The sequence below is a fragment of the Rutidosis leptorrhynchoides genome, chromosome 10 (assembly GCF_046630445.1).
Source record: "Rutidosis leptorrhynchoides isolate AG116_Rl617_1_P2 chromosome 10, CSIRO_AGI_Rlap_v1, whole genome shotgun sequence".
Taxonomy (NCBI): Eukaryota; Viridiplantae; Streptophyta; class Magnoliopsida; order Asterales; family Asteraceae; genus Rutidosis; species Rutidosis leptorrhynchoides.
Genome location: NC_092342.1, coordinates 22,548,705 through 22,550,383, shown reverse-complemented (window position 1 = coordinate 22,550,383; position 1,679 = coordinate 22,548,705). Strand labels below are relative to the sequence as shown.

At 34.3% G+C, this 1,679-nt stretch overlaps 1 protein-coding gene across 1 annotated transcript; it reads right to left on the bottom strand.

Annotated features, from left to right (window-relative positions):
• Positions 1-258: 258 nt before the first annotated feature.
• Positions 259-1,431, bottom strand: LOC139873411 (transcription factor MYB14-like). Its single transcript, XM_071861341.1, has 3 exons — positions 1,299-1,431; positions 1,064-1,193; positions 259-779 (listed from the first exon to the last, which is right to left on the bottom strand). The coding sequence occupies exons 1-3, from the start codon at positions 1,429-1,431 to the stop codon at positions 293-295; spliced, it is 750 nt and encodes a 249-aa protein (XP_071717442.1). The 3' UTR covers positions 259-292.
• Positions 1,432-1,679: the final 248 nt, after the last annotated feature.

Sequence of the window (1,679 nt, the reverse complement as noted above, 5' to 3'; positions counted from 1 at the left end):
ACTCTAAACATAGCATAACACTAATCGCTTGATCCCAAACCTCTTTAACAACATCCAAGAACTCATCCTTATAGGCAATGTAATTCATAAACCTAAAAGACTTTTTGATAGCATTCACACCCCTAGTAATGCTAACTATAGCAGGACTATGATCAGAGATTAAATAAGGCAAGAACACTGTTAGTTTTTGTAACAAGTATAACGGTGTCTTTGCACCCAAATTACAATTAAGATGTTAGAATTAATTTGTAAATAAAAAAAACGAAAATGTGACAAACATCTTTGTCGGCTTTTAAATTTGTGACAAATCGACTCCTCTTGTGAACATGTTGAACCAAAAGTCCACGTCATCGTGCAAATTTGACTCGTACCCACATCCACTTGGAAGTTGACCAATGTTTTCATGGCCCACCGGTAACTCGTCGAAATCCTCACCTGAAAATACTTCCGACCAAAATTCATCATCCATGTCATCAATGCTCAAAGTTTCATCATAATTATTTGGACTTGTAGGCGTTGAAGAATTATAACTAGCACTAGAAGGTTGTGGCGAATCAATCTCACTGTAACTCTCTTGACTGCTTGAATTTGTATCAAATGGTGATAATCGGCCACTTTCTTCTTTATCATCTTCAACAATTAGTTGTTCAACTTTTTTTAGAGATTTCAAGGATTTGGAATTAAGGTTTGAGTTTGCGCGCTTCTTTAAATGTGTATGCCATACATTTTTAATCTCGTTATCCGTTCTTCCCGGTAGTCTTGCTGCAATAGCTGACCATCTACAATTTATGTAACATACAAGATCAGAAAAATAAATATACGAAGTTATAAGTTTTAAGACTTGTTTATTTTCCACTTAATAATATATATATGTAGAGCTCTTAATATAGTAAGTAAACTTATTCTTTTTTGTCACTTAATCTAAAAAATAGTTTGTTTCTACAATACATAAAATCAGACACCACATGTGAAAACATGACTTAATACAAAAAAAAAAGTAAACAGTCCCTTAATCTTACTTGAAAGAATTACGGAGTATTTGTTTATATATACACGCACGTACCTATTTCCCATAACCGTGTGTAATTGTTTGATCATTTCTTCTTCTTCCCTACTAAAGTTACCCCTTTTAATATCCGGTTTCAAGTAATTAGTCCATCTTAGCCTACAACTTTTTCCACACCTTAGCAAGCCTAAAAGATCAACACAAACACAAACACAAAAAAGATTCGTTCTTGAAACTATCATTGATCATTAAACTCAAGTACCTTTCAATGATCATGTTTTTTGTAATATACCGGCTAGTTTAGGAAGAACGCGCCAATTCGGATGACCGTGAAGGTTAATGTAGTTGATTAGTATTGTATCTTCATCATGTGTCCATGGGCCTTTCTTCAAACCCATCTTTTCACAACATGGAGCTCTGACCATTTTTTTTATTATAAATTTTCGTGCTTTAGTAGTTATAACAGATAGAGTTGAGTATTAAGTATGTTGACATGAATGGGAAGGGAATGAAGGCTTAAATAAGGGTGGAATGAAGGGTAGAGGAAGATGACAAAAAGGGGCAAATTGGAGTGATGAGGGTCCATCAGCCGCAGCCAAATACTAGCCAGCCAAGTTGACTAGCACTGATTTGTCATTATATAAATACAATTTCAAAAAATCATTTTGCACGT

Bases quoted from the DNA above. Each gene is read 5' to 3' on its own strand.
- LOC139873411 (XM_071861341.1), bottom strand. From the start codon at position 1,431: ATGGTCAGAGCTCCATGTTGTGAAAAGATGGGTTTGAAGAAAGGCCCA. The intron at 1,194-1,298 runs GTATATTACAAA...TTGATCTTTTAG, and splicing joins CGTTCTTCCTAAACTAGCCG to GCTTGCTAAGGTGTGGAAAA. The intron at 780-1,063 runs GTACGTGCGTGT...CATAAATTGTAG, and splicing joins CACACGGTTATGGGAAATAG to ATGGTCAGCTATTGCAGCAA.